This window comes from Fundulus heteroclitus, chromosome 4 (assembly GCF_011125445.2).
Source record: "Fundulus heteroclitus isolate FHET01 chromosome 4, MU-UCD_Fhet_4.1, whole genome shotgun sequence".
NCBI classification, from domain to species: Eukaryota; Metazoa; Chordata; class Actinopteri; order Cyprinodontiformes; family Fundulidae; genus Fundulus; species Fundulus heteroclitus.
The window spans coordinates 39,196,326-39,213,394 of NC_046364.1; the positions used below are offsets into that span (position 1 = coordinate 39,196,326).

General features: G+C 41.9%; 1 protein-coding gene across 1 annotated transcript; it reads left to right on the top strand.

The window, feature by feature from the left end:
* The first annotated feature begins 392 nt into the window (after positions 1-392).
* kif7 (kinesin family member 7) lies at positions 393-16,026 on the top strand. The gene is made up of 20 exons (XM_036136534.1): positions 393-615; positions 2,240-2,623; positions 2,810-3,007; positions 3,112-3,511; positions 3,594-3,941; positions 4,233-4,425; positions 4,516-4,671; positions 4,811-4,969; positions 5,103-5,242; positions 6,281-6,396; positions 7,028-7,168; positions 7,261-7,466; positions 7,587-7,784; positions 8,706-8,831; positions 8,945-9,121; positions 9,204-9,419; positions 9,552-9,758; positions 9,898-10,096; positions 11,549-11,710; positions 15,401-16,026. Exons 2-20 carry the CDS (start codon positions 2,293-2,295, stop codon positions 15,778-15,780), a joined length of 4,053 nt encoding a protein of 1,350 aa, XP_035992427.1. The 5' UTR covers positions 393-615; positions 2,240-2,292; the 3' UTR covers positions 15,781-16,026.
* Positions 16,027-17,069: the final 1,043 nt, after the last annotated feature.

Here is a 17,069-nt window from a genome sequence, read left to right on the forward strand (position 1 = left end):
TTCAGTGATTGAATCTAGATATTTAAAATTAGTTTTTATCCATGTTGAAAGCCTGCCTGAAAGTTTGTTATTTAACCATTCATTCTAACCCCGCAGAGAAGGCATACTGTCAATGGAGTGAAAAAAAATTTAATTATGAGCCTGCTTTTCTAAACAGAAAATCATTAAAGTGTTTCACGACAGGAGGTGTCCTTTTTGCAAATCGAAATATGGTTATTTTAGCATGAATATATATCAAATACAGAAGAAGGCATAAAATGACTAGAAATAGAAAACATTCCTGCGTGTTTTTGCGCGTCAGTTTTTTGTATCTCCATCTTTAACGCTGTAAAGTAAAGGTTGTGATTCCTGCGGTCTGCTATTATGTTGAGCTGCTAACCCAACATTACTGCAGGACTCCTCCCCTGGACTGGCCCCCAACTTCCATTCTCCTTAAAAAAAAAATGGGAAAAAAGAAAACACCAGTATTATCCTGAAACCATGATTTTACTTCTCCTACCATAAAGTAAGCTGTATTAAATGTTAATTCTCACACTGACACGCCCAGTCAGAGCATGCGGTGAAGTTCCTATCAGTTATTATAACTTTATCCAGCTTCTTCTTCTTCTTCTGTAGGTAAGGATTGTTGTTTAAACAGTCGGCTAACTTTAGCTTAGCTGCAGTTAATGTTTAAAACGAGCACCGTTGTGTTACTTTTTGCTACACTGTTTGGTACTTAACAAGGCTATAAAAAACACGCAGGCTTTAAGATTGTTTTTGTCACTTTTATATTTACTTACTTAAGTTTACGCTGCTAACACAAACAATAGCGAGCTAACTGTTAGCCTGCTAACGGAGCAGCGCCGCGACTCCGATGGGTTGCTGATAGCGTTACATCGCGCTGTTTATTATTACTTTATATAATAATTACATTTATAATTAACGCAGAGCACATCCACTTGAAATCCAGTTTTCCTTAAAAACATGTTGACAGTTTCCTGAGCAACTTAAGACGGGAGATAAATACAAAGATGATTTTAGATAATTTTAGAGACAAAGTATGAAACATCTTAAACTTTTCTGGTCTTTATCATTATTATTATTATTATTATTAAAGAGGATGCTGGCAAACAGATGGCCTTTGACCATTAATAAACTTTTTAAAAGCTTGTAAATAAATGTGCTTAGTAAAATACACAACTAGGGACTTAAGTTGATGTTATTCACGGCCAAATTTAGATAAATTGTTTGGAAAATGTTTATAGCGCTAATGTGAATACATATTCTCCCCCATAAAATCAACTAATCATGTCTGAGATGATTAAAGCAGTGGTTACAGGGGATACAATCATGTTAAATGATGTATTTATCATATCAGGCTGATTTTGTTTACAAACATGCATATTTGAAACAGGTTTTTGCAATTTTTCAGGATTTGAATTTCAGTGACAAATTTACATCTTATTAAATGGAAAATGTAATGTACAACATAAAGTACTTTAGTACTTAGTATTTTTTCTGCTATTTTTTCTTTTTTTACATTGTAATGTTATAATAAGTGGGACCACAAACATCTGGTGACTTTTTACTCAGAAAGCGACTTGAGCACACCTATTCATTCATATTCATGAACACAAGAATAATTAGACAACCTGCTTAAGTAAATATTAACCTTAAATGATCTCATGGATTGCATTGCTACTTTAGCTGTTTGAGCTGTTTTGAATGCAATTGTCAGGAGCTGTTTGGTGACATAGTTGCATTACTAGGTATGTAGTTCTATATGTGATGCAGGAAACAGTCCTTGCTGTGTGTATCGATTATTACATTCATAGCCAATATTATTTCTTAATTTAGTAATCATTTCACTGTCATGTTTACATAAAAAAATACTGTGATATAATTTTAACCCCCCTTTTGTCCATCCACAAAGATTTTGTTGAAGACTCCAGTATGGCAAGGCTGTTCTTATCCTATTTTGTTTACCATGTTAATTTCAGTAAAAAAATAACCATGTCTTTCTATTTGTGAAGATAACTTTCAGCTTTGATTAGCTATAAACATCAATACTTCTGCATCTGTTATGTTATTTTTAACACACTGGAGCTTAAACTAAAAGATGTCTGTTCTATAACTGCTTTGCATGGCTGTGACAATATCATATGATTACTGATGGTGTCCCTAAGTTTATAATATGAGTCAAACAGACAAACCTTTCCTGACAAATTATTTTTAATTTTGTTTCTTCCAATGGCCCAAAGATGACAAGTACGTAACAGTGGAATACAGCGGAGGAGGAGAGAGGGAAAAAAAATGTCTCCCAAAGTGCCTGCAGGCCAAAGCAGGGGGGACTATTCTGCAGTCCAAGTCGCCGTTCGAGTTCGTCCCCTGCTTCCCAAAGAGCTCCTGCACTGCCATGAGAGCTGCATCACCGTGGACCCGGAGCTGAACCGGGTCACCCTGGGCCACGATCGACACTTTGTTTGCGACCACCTGTTTGAGGAGACCTGCTGTCAGGAGGAGGTTTACTCTGGATCCGTCCAGCCGCTCATAGATGCGTTCTTTCAAGGTTTCAACGCCACTGTGTTTGCCTATGGCCAGACTGGCTCAGGCAAGACTTACACTATCGGAGAGGCTAATATTAGTAAGTTTTTATTTTCACTCACGTCTTTGTAGTGTTCTCCTTAAAGATATCATAGCACAAATTTTATGTCCAAAAACAAAAGTTCCTGTCCTTGCTTGAGACAAAACTGCATTAATGTCCTTCATCTTGCCATTTGGCTCGCAAATTTGACTCCATGCAGTCCTGAACATTTACCTGCATGTTTAGGTTCTTTCCGAGATGAGGAGCAGGGTATCATCCCTCGGGCTGTTGCTGATGTTTTCAAGCTGCTCGATGAAAACGACCTCACAGACTTCTCTGTACGGGTTTCCTATTTGGAGGTCTACAAAGAGGAGTTCAAGGACTTACTGGAAGTGAAGACCGCCAGCAAGGACATCCACATCCGGGAGGATAAAGGGAACATTGGTATGCATTGAGATACCTTGCTGTTTTTTTTTTGGTTTTTTTTGGAGCAAAATGAAATGGTGTCGCATTTCCTGCTTTACATTTTAATTCGCGTTACTTTCCAGTGTTGTGTGGCGTAAAGGAGAGCGAGGTGGAGGGTCTTGATGAGGTGCTGAGCTTGCTAGAGACAGGAAACACAGCCCGACACACCGGAGCAACCCAGATGAATCCAAACTCCAGCAGGTCTCACACCATTTTCACCTTGTACATGGATCAGCGTCGTGGGAGCTCTCGCCTTTATGGGACCGCTGGTGGCTCTGGGCCACAGGTGCTGTCTTCCAAGTTCCACTTTGTAGACCTGGCCGGGTCAGAGCGGATTCTCAGGACTGGTAACACTGGAGAGAGACTGAAAGAGAGTATCCAAATCAACAGCGGCCTTCTGGCTCTGGGAAACGTTATCGGCGCCCTGGGGGACCCGAAAAGGAAAGGCTCTCATATACCGTACAGAGACTCAAAAATCACAAGGTACGTCTGTTTGGGTGCTGTATTCCACCAGAAAACATTGCTATATGACAGCTTTAATATACTTCATTCTCGTTTCAACTAGGATACTAAAGGACTCCCTCGGAGGAAATTCCAAAACGCTGATGATTGCCTGCATCAGCCCATCGTCCTCAGACTTTGACGAGAGTCTGAACACGCTGAACTACGCAACGAGGGCCAGAAACATTCAAAACCGAGCCATGGTCAACTGCAAGGGCGAACCGGATCGCGTGGAAGGACTGGAGCAGCAAATCAAGGCCCTCCGCAGGGCTCTGGAAAACCGCCAGCGCTCCGAGACGCGGATCATTGCTCACGCCGACCCAAACAGGAGACCTCGAGTTGGTGAAGCAGAGATCAGCAGGCTCCAAGCACAAAGCGCTCACTACAGGACTTGCACGGACACTGCTTACAGGTTCAAGCACATCTACTGAAGGAGTTAACATGATTTGAATGCGTTGCTAACCTAATTATTTAATTAAATCTCAGATAAGGCCACAGAAATGTAAAGAAAAAAAAATCTTAATTAGGGTTAAAATGTAGAAAGCTGTGTAGATTATTTTCAGCCAGCTGACCACTTTCTGTTTTCATCAGTTTGTGGTTTTCTCAGGTGTTAAAATGTTTTTGTCCTGGACTGTGTAGATTTCAGCCCGTTCAGTTTCTCTGTGTTTCTTGTATTGATCTGTGTGCCGTTGGTGGGGAACAGGTTGCTGCGGGAGCTGCAGAGCGAGGGGGCTTTAACCACAGAGCAGAGCCTGAGGGCGAAGGAGTGGCTCTGCTCGGTGGAGGAGGAGCGAAGCGGGCTCACGACCGCCTCTGGACCAGACAGCGGCATCGAGAACAGCTCCACCGAGGACAGTGTCGCGTTGAGAAGAGCCCGGCCTTCCACTAGGAGCCACGTACGTTTTCTTTTTTTTTCAGACGTATGTTAGTCAAAGATCAGCGTCTTTTCGCTAATTTGCTGATTTGTTTAACGACTCTTCTCTCAGGACATTGAAGCCGTGGAGGAGAGCTGGTACGATGATCATGAAAGCGAGAAAGAGGAGAGCGTTATTTATCTTCAGTCGGAAATCCAACGGCTGGAGAAGGAAAACACTGATTTCTTAGCAGCCCTGGAGGACGCTATGGAGCAATACAAGCAGCAGGTTAGACACTCTTTTTAATTCTGATACTGTTTCTTTTCCGTAAGAGCAGCCTTCAGAGAATTACCCAAATTCACTTGTAGCTTGTTCCCCCAAGCTGGCTCATTTCATACCTACAGAGTGTTCCTCTATTCTCTATCAGAGTGACAAGCTGCAGGAGCAGCAGGACCTGATAACAGAGCTGCAGTACCAGCTGTCCACGCTCGGACTGACGGGACTTGGGCTTAACTTGAGATCGAGGCCTCATACGGCCCCCATGGGCTCCGTGCAGCAGGGTCAGAATGGAACCACGTGTAGACAGGTAAAAACCTTTCCCTACCAGAGGGAAGTTTTAGGTTACAGTCTTCATATTTTCAGCCACAGCTCTATTGTGGTGCTTTTATAGTTGTTCATGTTTTAGACTTTTAACAGTTTTTTTGTGTGTATGATTACAGGTCAGCTTGATGGGTCAAGTTGGACAGGGTCCTGATCTGGATGGGAGACTTTATGAGGACCATAACATCCCAGGAGGAGCGGACACCCATTTCAGGGAAAAAGAGGCTCGTCCTTCCAGCATCGGCCAGGAGAAATGCAGGTAAGTCTGTACCGGTGCAGAGTCCTCATAGAATGGCTGTCATTACTATTTCTCCAACGCTAACTGCATTGCAAACGTCTGGAAAAGTAGTGAATCAGTCAGTTTTATCATTTTCTAGGTTTGGATAAATATGGGGAAAAAAAATGAGCATGGAAGGAGTTAATTTTACATTTTTTTAACAAATTTTTACAGGGCAAACTATAGTCTTAATAAATTATTTAAAAAATCAGGTTGATTACCTGAGTGACTGGCTACACCGCTGGCTCCTACCCCGCCAGCTGCATAATGATCCTGTCACACCGAAGCCAGCTCTCCGCCACAGTCTGTCTGGCTTTGTACTTCGGTCCCACTGTGTGGATGTTGAATCACAGCGCCAGGTTAAAGTCTTTGACCAGCTTAGTCTCACCTGTCTGACATCCTGCAACACAAACACTTCCACCAGCAATAATACCATAATAATGGATTTGTGACCTAGTGTTGCACCGAGAAGAGAGGTGTGGATGGAGGGGGCGTGTGGGGGCGGGTTTGACCAGTTTCCCAAATATGGTTGTAGCCAATCAGAGCGAAGTCAACCAGGTAGAGCCTTCATCATTACTGCAACCAACCCTTTTATTGAAAAGGGAAATCTGGCCTGCCAAAACAACAAGCTGTTGTTATTTTCTTTGGAGAATTGACGTATGCAGCGATATCAACTACATGAAGTTGTTTATACAGTGACGCCACCACACACCTTTAAAAGATCTGTATTTGTTTTGTGGTACTCTATTCCTTGTTTGTCAAGCTTTTGAAATAGAGTTGATCTAAATTAGTCCAGATGCTACAGAGATATAAAAATGGCCCCATACCAGGCTTCAAAAGTCATAAGCCAATTCCTGCTTTGTTTGGTTTCATCATTTTTGAAACATACAGATGACTCAACTACTTTTCAAGCTGGTTTAAAGTAAACGAAAAAAAATGGCGGAAAATATTTTTGAAATTTGAATCTGAAAAACGATTTTGTAATGAGGAAAGTGTCATTGAACTTGTTTGCTCTATCAGGCCAGTGAACCTGACCTGGACCAAGCGAGAGTTGCTCTCAGGAGGACTAACTGCTTGCAAAGCTCCATCTTCTCAAGCTGAGCCCGATCAGCACCCCTGCTTAGCCAGAAAAGCATGTAAGTCTATCAGCGGTTTGCTAAATATTCAAAATTTATGTGACGACATCTCAAAGAGCTTGAACTTTACTTTTTACCTGCAGGGCTGGCCTTTCCTGAATGTACCGATAATAATAATAAAGATTTAATTTCACTCTGAATTTTTATGAAACGTTTTACTTTCAAACGTATATATGCTGTGGATTTAGTTATACATCTCCATCAGTGTGACGCTGTTCTCAGTTATTGACAGATCTTTCACATAAATGTTAGTCCTTGTTATCCATGTTTTGTATAAAATGCTTTCTCAACTGCTTTAAGCAAATGTGCTGTAAGTATTTGCCCCAGGTCATGGAAAGTGGAGCACAAGCTGATCAAGAGATGCGCACATTAAAGTCTGGAAATGTTAAAATGCAAAGTTAATATTTTTTTATCTGCAGTGAAAACCTTCCTAGTATAAATAGCTAAGCCATCAATTTAAGACACAACGTTTGTGCTTTCTGATATCAACAAAGAAGTCTGTCATTCAAAATGAAACTTTATTAATGTGCAAAGTGTTTTTGACCACTCTGGTTAGTTTATAGCTTTTTTTTTTTTTAACCAAAGCTGGACTGAGCTAACTTGACATATTTGCTCTTAAATCTCCTTGAAGCTAATTCCAGCAGCGGAGAAAGTCTAAGAAGCTTTGAGGGCATATCAGAGTGTGGACTTCTTCAGGCACAGCAGAAGATCAGGGAGCTGTCCATCACCATCCGCATGAAGGAAGAGCTCATCAAGGAGCTGGTCAAAACAGGTAGCCGTGCTGCACACCCCCCACACTCCGTTGCAGCCCCACGGATGTCCTTTACTTTTGCTGTGTATGTCGGCTGATTGTCTTTCCTTTAGGTAAGGATGCTCAGGCCCTGAATAAGCAGTACAGCCATAAGATCTCAGCTCTGGAAAGTGAAGCTGTTCAGGCCCGTCAGGAGCTGCAGGAGGCTCAAAGACAGCTGCAGGACCTGGAGAAACAAGAGAGAGAGATAAGCTCAACAGACAAGAGCAGAGCACAGGAATGTCGCAGGAAGATAGCTGCCGCTCAGAGCCGAGTTCAGGTTGGGCTGATCATTTCCTTGATTTTAATGTGTCTCGATTAATGTAATGCCTAAAGGGAAACCCTATGGACCTTTCAGCTTGGGTTTAAAAACAGGGTCACCTTTCTGCTTGAATGTTAGGTGCTCAGTCAGCGACAGAGGGACACGGCTCGCCTGGCCAACCTTCCTGCCCAGAGTGAGCGGCATGTGTTGGAGCTGGAGAGAAGCGTTCAGTCCATGAAGCAGCAGCAGGAGCAGCTGCAGAAACGCCTGCGCGAGGAGAGTCAACAGAAACGCCGGCTGGAGAACGAAATGCAGCGAAGGACTCACAGAGTCAAGGTTAGAGCTAAGCAACATAAGGAGCGTGATGGAGTACCTGCGTTTTATCAAACTAAGGGTATTTTCACCAGGATTGTCCAGGGAGACCAGTTTGATTGAGTGGAGGAATATCACAAAATGTCATAACTTCATTTCTCAACAGTTGCACTGTTAAAAATGGACCAAACTGCTTATTTTGAATAGTATAGCCAGAAAAACTGAACGAAAGTAGAGTAAATCTGTCCCCTTTCTGACGGCAGGTTCACAACAAAGAAAACAGTATAGCAACACCACATGAATGATGCTTTGATGATTCTGCTTTTACTTTGATTTTCAAACTTAATTGCGTTTTCACAAGAAGCTTTCCAGCGTGAGGATGCATGTTGTTCTGTGCATGAGATCTTTGTTTGGGCCCCTGGATATCCCTGCATTTCCCATCGCAGGTAAACCTCACCAGGGTTTCCTCTAGGATTTATTTTTTCAACTTCATTCTGAAGGTGTGCCACAATCAATTACATGTAGCTGAAACCCTGATCTATGTTTTCAGTAGGACTAGAGATTCCAAATTTGGGCAAGTTCAGTTTCACTCCAGTCCGAATGAAGCGGACTGCCTGAGAAATCAATCTTTGGTCCATTTAAAGTTCACCAAACGCCTTTAATATTGAATCGCTTGAATATTCTTGTCACTGTTAAAGAAACGGCAGAGACAGGCGTACAGGTTTTTATCATGGTTTCAGTTAAAACTGATTCTTAACAAAACCAAAAAAACATAACACTATAAATACAAAGATATGAGAGATTGCAAAATGGTATATAATACAATAAAACAATTGAATGGATCTTAAAGGCATGATATTGAAATTAAATGAAGCAAGAATCTTTTATTTGCTCTACTGTGACACAATGTTTGCCCCATAATTTATGATCTTTGTCTTGCTACAGGAACTTGAGATAAAGAATGAGCAGCAGCAGAAGATCCTGAAGATAAAGACGGAGGAGATTGCAGCTTTCCAGAGACAGAGGCGCAGTGGAAGTAATGGATCTGTCATTTCATTGGAAGAGCAACAGGTGAGATCCGAACTAAAACAGATTATTCACTGAATTATAACTTTGATTAGTTATAAGGAGTGGTGGTGGTTTTCATAGTTGTCTAATTTCACGTTTTGACCGTGTGAGGGCAGAAGATTGAGGAACAGAAGCGCTGGTTGGATGAGGAAATGGAGCGTGTCCTGGATCAGAGGAGAGCCCTGGAGGATCTGGAAGGAGAGCTGACGAAACGAGAGCAGATCCTGGCCAAGAAAGAAGCCTTGCTGCAGGAGCGCAGCGGCCTGGAGACCAAGAGGCTCCGCTCCAGTCAGGTACTAATCAAACACAAGTAACTCCATTCGCTGATGCTGCAGACTTAATAACAAGGATTACGGCGTCAACCTTTTGGTCCAGGCCTTGAGTAAAGATTTGGTGACGCTCACTGGGCGCATCGAGACGCTGGAGCAAGAGCTCAGTGAGCGGAACGGACTCCTTCGCAGCGGCAGCGCTCAAGACTCCCAACAGATCCGACAGGAGATCTCCAACCTGCGGCACGAGAAAGATTCGCTGCTCAAACAGCGCGTGGAGCTGGATGACAAACTGCGGAAGGGAAACGTGCTCTCACCTGAGGTCAGTTCACACTGTAAACCTGTGTAGGACACGTATTTACCAGCCACGCGCCTATATGATCGGCATCATTAACTGCGGCTGGAGGTCATTAATCATCATCGTGCACATCTGCTGGCTGCGTTGTTGTCTTAGGAGGAGCGGACCCTTTTCCAGCTGGACGAGGCAATCGAGGCGCTGGATGCAGCTATTGAGTACAAGAATGAGGCCATCACTCAGAGGCAGAGACAACTGAGGGCTTCTGCCAGTATGCTCTCCCAGTGGGAAATGAACCTCATGGCCAAGCTCAGCTATCTGTCTGCCTCTGAGACCAGAGCTCTGCTGTGCAAGTACTTCGACAAGGTTTGTTTAAAAGGTTATAGTCTCATATTTTCTTTAAGATGTATATGTAAATTTGCTTTTAAAATATAATCAGCTATGTGAGTCGCTCTCATTAAACAGATGTCCCCTAACTTTACCACACAACATTTATGTGGCGTAGGTGGTGTCTCTGCGTGAAGAGGAACGAAAGCTACAGCTGGCACTGGCCGAGCTGGAGATGCAGCTGGATGAGCAGCAGAGGTTGGTGCAGTGGCTGGAAAACGCCCTGGACCGTGCACAGTTCGACACAGATCGGCGTCTCACTCAGCAGCAGAAGGAACACGAGAGGAGCGTGCAGCTGCTGCTGCAGCAGTGTCGAGGTAAGAGTCACACCCCGGCTTGAAAACACAATATCTGTTAATATGGCGCGCAGGATTGCATGTTTATTGCTTTTGCTTTTTGTAACACGTTTCAGGTCATCAAACAAGTCTATTCAGTCCATACTGGCTCAGTGTAAAAATATAGCAGATTATCTTGGTTAATCATGAATTAGCCATGAATAACAACTTTTTTTTAATTTCAGAAGTCAAACCCAGGCTGCAAGGCTTGTAGAACCAAGAAATCACTTAAATAGGACCTGTCTGACAACATAAACTGGCTAAAATGTTGCAAAAAAGGCCCACATCCTGCCATGAACTAAATAATTTCAAGAACAGGCTTGAAACAGTTTCTTTGACATCTTACAATCTGGAAAAGTTTAGGAAAGAGACTGGACAAAGGTATCGGAGAGCCAACAGTGAAAAAACACACCCATGCTCATCTCACATTTCCCAGTAAAAAGAACATCCTGATGATCTTCGGGACTTTATGGAAAATTGTCTAATAACTGATGAGCTAAAAGCGAGACTTTCAGGAAGGGGTGCGTCTTGTTACATCTGCCATAAATTAACAGCATTTCAGAACATCAACCTGGTGCTGTGATGGTCTGGGGCTCTTTGCTGCTACAGGACCTGGATAACTGGATAACAACTTGAAACTTAGTAAATTGGTTCCTTTGAGTATTTTTAAGCTGAAAATTAGATGCTTTGAGTTGGACTCCCTCACATGTCAATGTTTTAAATGAGATTTTTATTGTAAGTGCATATTTGGCTTTTCTTGTGTGTGTCTTTGTATGTATGTAATGATGTGATGTAATTTTGATGCCTATCTTGGCCAGGTCTCCCTTGCAAAAGAGATTTTTAATCTCAATGGGTATAACCTGGTTAAATAAAGGATAAATAAAAATAAATAAATAAAAAAAATAACCCGCTGTAACGGATGTAATTAGGAACTCTGAGAGACAGCGTCCAGCCATCAGAGCCTGACTTTGGAGCTTCACCTCTGAGTGGCTCAAAAAACAAAATGATGGCTTTGGTCAAAGTTCAAACATTAAATGGAATTGAGGTGTTGCAGTAGGTCTTTAAACAAGAAAGTTATGCTACCTTGTCTAAATACCTTTGTGGCTGAATTAAAAATAATTATGGGAAGCAGAATTGGCCAAAGTTCCTCCACAGTGACTTAAAAGACTGCTTGTCGGGTTTCATGAGTGGCTGATGCAGTTGTTGCCACAAAGGATGGCATTACCAACTGCTTTTCTGTTTTTACTCAGATTGTATTGCATTAATTTGCAATAATGTTCTGGAATATTTAAGTGTAGAAAAAGAGCTAAAACATGGGAAAATATTAGAGGCAAATCCATTTTTACAGCACTCATATGTACTGGAGTTTTTGTTTGCATGCTATTCAGTTATGGGTGATAACTAAACCTCTGTGTTTGTCCTCTGGTGGTAAAGAGCAAATGGACGAGGGCCTGGCAGGACGGCAGCGGCAGTACGAGGGACAGATCCATAATCTTATCAAGGAGCTCAACCACTACAGGACAACAAATCTGGAGCTGAGCAACAAACTGCGGGAGCTCTGTGGTTCAGTCGGTCAGCCTAAAGAACCTCCCAAAGGTAAAGGTTAGATCTGGTTTAAAGCTCCTTTTATCCTCAGTTCTTAATCTTTATGCACATCATTAAGGTTATCATTGTATTAAAAGCTGACAGCCAAATTCTATAAACTAAGTATAAAGATCTGACTTTCTGTCAGATCTTTATACTTTCTCCGCAATTTCATTTTTTTCTTTACAGCTCATAAATCTTCTCAATTTACAGTTAAAGGACCAGATTAATATTTCGTGTGCTGTACTACTCTCTTAACTATTTTAACTATTTCTTGAAATTTTAGAGAGTAGCTTCCATGAGTATCCAGATGCATTTCTTACTTTCTTGTTATTTTTTTAATACCAAGCATGGTCACCCATGAACATCAATCCAGCCATCGTCTAGACCTGCTTGTCCTTGCAGGGTCACGGGTGGGCACGTGCCTATCCTTGGACAGGACAGGCCTGGACAATTTGCCAGTTTATCACAGGGCAACACAGAAACACACGGGACAAACAACCCTGCAAGCACGCATTCAGACCTTAAGGCAATTTAAACTAATAAGTTAACCTTACAGTCATCCACCATGGAAGAAGAACAGAGAAAGGATGAAGTTGGTGGCATCAATAATTAAGTTGACTGCCCCTTCCACTGCCAAATAATAAACAATGTATGTAACAATGTGTGTATGGATGGAGAGTAGTAGGAGAAAGTTGCAGAGTAAGAAGACGTGCTAAAGACTAAACCTGTAGCAGCATAATGGCGTAGCACATGATAACATGATAACTATGAGCCCAGTCTTAGAGGTGGACAAAGTGCCTCATGGACAGACACTGGGAGCTGGCTTAGAGGAGCTGGATGACTGAGACATCTGCTTCCTAATCTACTTGAACCTGTAAACCTGTGTTCTTGGTGCCAAGTGCTCTCTAGGGAATATATGGAACAATGAAATATCAATATATGATGATTATTCAGGGCTTTATATGTAAAAAAAAATGTATTGTCTATTCTTGATGTAACAGTATGTAGTAGTAGTAGTAGTAGTAGTAACTTTATTTGTCCCAATATGGGCAATTTTTGTGCAGTAGTAGTAATAAACATACACACTTCACACATAAAAACACAAGAAACACATAAAATATAAAAGTAAGGTGAATAAATATATATAAATATGTGCAGCGCAGAGAATGAATAAAGCGAGGGCCTATATGTATGCAACATATGACTATCTGTTTTTCCTGGTAGCGTTTAGCAGCTGGACAGCAGAGGGAAGAAAAGAGTGTTTGTATCTATTTGTCCGGGCTTGTGGATATAGAGAGGAACTATTGTGGATTGTTTCCATAGATTAGGAACCGTCTGAAGGGCCAAAGACAAATTGAAGATGTGTTTAAAAATTGGGCCAAGCTGCTCTGCACAGCAGGACAGCAGACGACCGGATATATTGTCTGGTCCAGGGCTAGTTTTAACTTTGCAGTATTTAAAAATCTTTACCACATTTGGAAGGGAAAAACAAGTGGCTGGCTTGGTAGTGGTTTGCAGTTCCTGTTTAAAATCTGAGATTTCCTTTTTGAAATCATATTTTCTATCGAACCGTGTGTAAAAAGTGTTTAACTCCTGAGCAAGGATGGAGTCAGTTGGGTAACCCTCCAGTGCCAATTTCTTAGAATTTTTATCGTTTAACCCAACCATTATTTTCACTGAGTCCCATGCTGAGCCCAGGCTATTGGTACTCAGTTTCAACTCCACTTTGTGCTTATATTCCAACTTAGCCCTTCTTATTTCATGCTTGATGTCTTTTTGAATGTTGTGCAGTCCAGTGGAGTTATTTTGCAAGGTTTTCAGGTGTTTACTGACCCAGGGCTTGTTATTAGGGTATATTTTGACTACTTTGGTGGGGATGACAGTGTCTTCACAGTAAGTCACCCACGAGCTCACTACATTAGTGAGCTCGTTAATGTTTTGGGATGTCTGGATAAACTCCTCCCACACAGTGCAGTCTAGACACCCCTGCAGGGTCAGTTTTGCCTCCTCAGTCCACACTTTAACAGTTTTGGTGATCACCTTCCCCCTCTGAAGGCGTGTGCGATAGGCTGGTATAAGATGCACGGCGTTGTGATCGGCGGAGCCCAGAGGAGGGAGAGGGGCGGAGTCATAGGCGTTTTTAATTGAGCCATAGCACTGATCCAAAATCTTGCTTTTTCTAGTGGGACAGAGTACATATTTATGAAAACACTTGAGCACCTTCTCCAGTGAGCAGTGGTTAAAATCACCCATAATCAGGTTGGGGGCGTCGGGAGATAGTGCCTGCAATCTGTTCACTGTCTGTTGAATTAAATCCAGTGCGCAGCTTTCGTTGGCCTTAGGGTTGATGTAAACAACAGTCACGAAAATCTGCGGAAATTCCCGAGGCAGGTAGAAGGGGCGCACAGACACGGAGAGAAGTTCGATGTCCTTTGTACATAGTTGCTCTCGTACTAGTGTTGTCCTACACCAGCGGTCATTTATGTACAAGCAGACACCTCCTCCGCGCGTCTTCCCGGTGGTAGTGACACCCCGATCCGTGCGCAATGGCATCCCGAAGCCATCGATAGCCAGATCCCCGTTCTTGTCCTTCACCCCAAGCCAAGTTTCTGTCAGGGCGAGAATGCACGCATTCTTGTACTCGTGTTGGTAGCGAACAAGAGCTTGGAGATCATCTGTTTTGTTCCGTAGAGATTGCGCGTTGGCTAGGATGATTGAAGGCAGGGGGATACGTGCCAGGGGCCGTCTTGATCGCTGTCGCACCCTGCCTCTGCTGCCTCGCTTCCTGGTTTTGAGGCGTGATGAGCTGGAAAAGTTTCCATCTACACTATCCGCATAAAGTTCAGTTAAGTCCGAAGGCAGCAGATCTGGGGGAGGCGGCGCAATGTCCGCGGTCACTTTAAAACTTAAAAGAAAGTCTCTGGAGTATACAATCCTGGTGTGTCGCAGTATGCCAGCTTGCTCCCAAGCAAGCCCATAGTACGATTAATGAGAAAACGATGACCAACTCCATGTTGCGCCTTGGTAATGTGCTATGTTTAAATTATTTACGTTTGCAACCGAAAATTTACACTTGTTAAACAGGCAAAACAAAACAAACAAACAAAGACGCTTAACACTACCACTGCCGGTCGCTTCGTGCCCATGCGCCCTCTCATGTCAGAGAAGAGGCTAAAAAATCTATCTTTTTTCTTACTGATAACTACCCTGGTGTCTTCATTTAGCGTGAACTCAGATTAGTTCCTCCCTGAGTTTAAAGATAACATTTATCCAATCAGGGACCGAGACAAAATCAGACTCCTACCCTCCTGAAACAACTCCAATCACCAAAACATCAGAGCAATTTATACAAAAATGCTATTTTGTGAACGTTTAAGCCATGAACATTTTTGCATTGGGTGGTTATTTACACAGAAACTGACAAATATTTACATGGTAATTGAAGGCAAGAGAAGGCGTGCCCCTAACGCTCTTCCTGTGTGACGACTGACTCTTACCTCTTACTGCTTTTCTGCTTAGAGTGACTGTCTGATAGGAAAGTAAAACCGTGTAAAAATGCAAAATGGTACTGGTTTAAATCAATACTAATTAATTTATTTTTCACAGATAGCGCTCTGAATGACCACACTTTTAGCTCATACTGTTCAGTGTGATATTGTTCTAGGCCTCTTAACATCTTGCCTTCCTGCTGTCTTTCAGCGTTCACCTCTGATGGCAAACCTGCGTACCCGGGCAGCCGAGGCCCTGAGGACGGTTTTTTAGGCAGAGGGACAGGACACGCCGACAAACCTACCAGGTCCAGGGAGGAAATGAGGGAACTGGTGAACACCCCTCTTCCGTCTACGTGGAGGCGCTCGTCTCTTCCATCGGAGGAACCTGCGGTCATGGAAGAGCTGTGGGTTCAAACAGCTGGGGACTCTCCTGTTAACCGTGTAGTTCAGGCGGGGATGGGGTCCTGGGGTGTGCAGCCCTCCCTGCCTGCCGTTAAATCCCGCAGAGAGTCTCGTCGCTCCAGCCTCAACTTCGCACAGCAACCCTCAAACCACGTATTAATTGACGTACGGAAGAATCCTGTATGAGTCCAAATGAATCCACAAGGTTTCTTGTGGGGAAAGAATGTTGTTGAATTTGTCTTTATGGAATTTTGTATTAAGTTTTTACGTAAAGGAAGTCCCACTGATTTTTTTGCCAAGCACTTTTTCTAAAAAATAAATAAATAAAGTTCTCATGCTGATACTAAGTCTCTGTACTGACCATGTTTATAGTTTTCTGACTTTCTTGTAAACTTTGTAGTATTTTTTTTCATAAACATTTTTTACTGAACATTTGTTGGTCTCTTCTGATGTCTCTAGAGAAAATGTATTGTGTGTATAAATATATATATATCTATATATATCTATATATATCTATATATCTATATATATATCTATATATCTATATATCTATATATATATATATATATATATATATATATATATATATATATATATATATATATACACAGGGGTTGGACAATGAAACTGAAACACCTGGTTTATTAAGTGAATATGAGTGTTGATACCAGACCTTAAAATCACAGTTGGCCAGAACACAACTCTCCTACACACCAATGGAAAACACATTCTTCTGATGTGATTAACATGTCATATTTCCTGATGCTCACCCCAGGTGCAATTTAAACAGAGAAAACTGACTGAAAGTAGTGTCCTGTAATTGATTTATCTGTTTAATTCTGACAGGAAGGATGGGTGAAGCTTTTTGAATAAATATAGCTGAGTATCATCAACATCTAAATTGAGATTTCTCAAATTATAATTAGAGGACATATGTTTTTAAAGAGCATTGGTCCTAGTAATTAGCCCTGTGGCACTCCATAACAAATTATGTTATGTGAAGATTTATCATTGAAAAAAAATAACTGTCAGATAAATATGATCTAAAGCAGTCTAGTGCTTTTTCCTTGGTCCCTACAGCATGTTCCTGCATCTATTAAAGAATACCGGCATCAACTGGAGATCTAAAGTGATAAGTAATGAGGCATGTCTGCAATCTGATGCCAGGAATACATCATCAGCAACTTTCACCCCAAAACAACGGATGAAACAGATCACTGCAACATAAAGTTTGATTCATCAGATTAGCTTGTATTTTTTAAGACTAATAGACAAGAATTTAAATCTTTAATAACCAAATACATCATGGCAGAGGAATAAAGCTTGGGCAGGGGATGACTGTGGAACAGCTTACTTTAGAGAAAAATCCAGTTGGAAACATGAATCAAAGAAACTTTAAATGGGTACCGCCGGGTAAACTCTGGGTAAACTCTGTTGCTCACTCCTTTAAATGTTAGGATTTGTACAAAAATGTA